We start from the raw sequence: 3,137 nt of genomic DNA, 5'->3' as shown, positions 1-3,137 counted from the left end.
CTATGGTGCACTTCTTTTCATGACACTATTCGCATGGGCTACAGTACCACCCCCGGAACGAATTGATTGCGGAAGGCTACGGTGGGATATTAGATCAAAAACTGCCACACCGTATCAACCATCAATTGTACACCTGATTTTATCGTCGCAGCCTCGATCAAACAGCTGCCGTTGCCGCGCAAATGATTTCCATAGAAAATAAATCAATATCCCGTGATCTTGCGATATCAGGCTTTGCAATCACAATATTTAGACTCGTTTTAACTAGGTGCGGCGCGGTTGTGGCTTTTCGTTAATACTCTATGTTACAGCGGCCCTCGGACCCTTCTTTTTAGTAGCTTTGTCGGGTGCCCTGACGGGTGCCATGTTAGGTGCCTCATCAGGTGCCTTGTTCTTGGTTATTAATCATATTAATAAGAAGCCTAGTATCGCGCGATCATGGCAGGATAATTCATTTTCTATAGAAATCAATTGCGCGGCGACGGCCGCTATTTGATTGAGGCTGCGACAACGAAAGTGCGCGGGCAATTAATTGATGGTTGATACGGTGGGGCAGTTGTTGATCTAATAGCCCACCGTAGAATGCCGTCAATGGCTTGTGCACGCCCCTCCACGGCAAGCGTTCTCCATCGCCCGGTGCCCACGCAACAGGGGTGTTGGCGAGCCAAGTCCGTCAACGACCCGCTATCGACGGCCATTTCTTGCCGTCGTCGATCACCTGTTTGCTTAGCATAATCTCCACTAACCCGTGCAGCACTACGGCGTGGACCCATACCAATGGTCCCGCACGAGCGAACACCCCTCATCCGCATACCACTTGTGGATGAGGAACGCGCACCCCTTGTTCCACACCCATGAGTTGACTAGCGGTATCCATAACTGGAGAGTCATGTGGAAGCACTATTAGGTGTGGTACCCAGCAGATCTTTGGTACCAATTCAGGACATCCCAAGGTCCGGCCTGGTGGGCCCAAGACTGCAGAGGCACCTCCGTAGTAGGCTGCGAACCTTGGTCACTTGTGGACTCGCGATGCACGAAAGAGAGTTGCCATTAGTGACGGCATCGCCAGGAGTGGGCCACGTCACAGACAAGCTGGGAGAGACCACGGCAGCTACAGGAGCAGCCTTTGGACTGGTATACCCAGGCAAGCGCCTACAGTGATGGCGGAGCCACCTCACCCTCTCGTCTTAGTCTTCTGCGGTGGCTGCCACACAGCAACGACTCTTCAGGCAAAGTGCCCCAACAGTGGCGGACCTATCACACCTCCCAGCTCTAACCCTTTACCGTGGCTGCCACACGACAAGGACTACTCACGCAGGTACCCTCAGCATCAGCGGGGCCATCACACCCTCTCGATTCTAGTCGTCTTTCATAATCCAGGGTGGCTGCAGCTGCCCAGGGGACAGTCCCACGGCTGTCCTGGCCAAAGTCGCAGTGAGCTTGGCAAGGTCGGCCGCCAAGCCATGGGCTGGCTGAGCCATCACGCTCTCGGACCGTGGCTGCCACACGGCAAGGTCGCCGGTCATGTGTAACATGGCCCGAGGGAGAGCCCTCATGCAACTGGCAACTGCAAAAGCAGGGGCAGCGATGGCGGATCCAAGCCTCATCTTGATATCCTGCGAGATCCCCTGTTAAAAGACCGGGCATCGACCCAGAAATGACTACCCTATTCTTATTCATTCTCCGACGTGTATGCGTACTCACCCCAACCGAAGGCTACACCACAGTCTATGGTATTGACAGCAACTGTTCAAAGCCTGCGTAGTCGCCCACAGTATATACATCGCACCACGATATGTAGCTGAGTATCTCTGCCAGCGGCAGAAACCACAAGCAGCGCCAACAGCGGCTAACAAAGCCACCGATGGAAACAAATGGCACACAACGACCAGGATGAGCCAAGGTGCCCATGAGACAGCCCTTCCCCTGGTCTGGCTTTCCAAAACATGACTTTGACCTTGAAGTGGCCTTTTGGCAATCACAAGGGTTCTTAGTCTTCCTCGCTACTGCTTCGAATGTAACTGGTGTTGAAGATTGCTCATGAGATATACGCATATTTGGTTCGACCAAAACGAGTGACCGAAATTCGCAGACAGACCCCAGTAAGCAAAAACTGGGTATCGAAAGAGGAGAACAAAGTATCACTCGCCGAGATACGCCAGGTCCGCCCAGACCCACCAGTGCAGAATCCCGACGTGTGCCAACCTCACGGCCAGATCACTGACGCCACTGTCCATACCGTCTCGCAGGCATTCATAAAAGTCGCGGGGCATATTGCCGCTGGTGGGTATCCTTTTCTCTACGGCGGCTGTGTACAGGCTCCAGCTGCTCATCCCCTTGTATTCCCGAACGCGGTTGCAGAGGTCCATTAAAAGACGCCGGTGATAGTCGGCTTCCACTTCCAGGAAGAGTTCGTCGTGGGGGTTAGAAAGGACTTCGCCAAGCGCGGACTCGACCATGGCGAGCATATAGGCTGGGGCTTTAGCATGGCGGAAGATCTCAACGGCCATGTGCGGGACAGCCTCCGCCCAGCGCTTGGCTTGATCGACATTGGTGGACGTCGACTGGAGGATGGCGACCAAGGATAAGTACAAGTTGTTTGTCTCCATCTCGCTTTGGCGCTCGCCGAGAATGCGTAGGACGTGTTCGTAGATACGCATGCAGATGACAATGTTCACGGCATCGAGAACGTCATTGCGAATGCGTAGCAGCCTGTCCTTGTCGTAGTGGAAGGTCTCGGGCGGAATCGCATCGTCTTTCTGTACGCGAGAAGGTCGCACGAGGCGCGCAATGGCACGGAAAAAGATGGACATGTCGCCAAAGCCTTCAGTGCACTCATGGGCGTACTTGAGCTGTGCGCGATGATACCATAACTTTGACCGTCCAATGTCCAGCCTGCATGTTGCAATCTCCTCGCTGACTCTGCGCTGCTCGTAATGAACCGTCTCCGTGATGAGAGCAGGCCGCATCCAGCGAAGATAGTGGTTGGCCAAGTCCAGTTTCATATGCTCAAGCACACTCAAAAGCTTGCACATACCCATTACCAGTTGTTCCACGTTGCCTTCGCGACTTCCAATGCGGAAACGTGCCAACATGTTGTTAACCTCCCCGTCACGCATGGGGGCACAATGCGTCTT

The 3,137-nt window shown here is 53.9% G+C and overlaps 1 protein-coding gene across 1 annotated transcript; it reads right to left on the bottom strand.

The window, feature by feature from the left end:
* Positions 1-2,141: 2,141 nt before the first annotated feature.
* F5Z01DRAFT_631844 (T-complex 11) lies at positions 2,142-3,137 on the bottom strand (the record flags this gene model as incomplete). Its single annotated transcript, XM_046261819.1, has 1 exon — positions 2,142-3,137. A coding segment is annotated over one exon (996 nt), but the record flags the coding sequence as incomplete, so codon positions are not given.

The sequence above is a fragment of the Emericellopsis atlantica genome (assembly GCF_019669845.1).
Source record: "Emericellopsis atlantica unplaced genomic scaffold F5Z01scaffold_94, whole genome shotgun sequence".
Lineage (NCBI taxonomy): Eukaryota > Fungi > Ascomycota > Sordariomycetes > Hypocreales > Bionectriaceae > Emericellopsis > Emericellopsis atlantica.
This window is presented reverse-complemented; position numbering and strand designations above follow the sequence as displayed.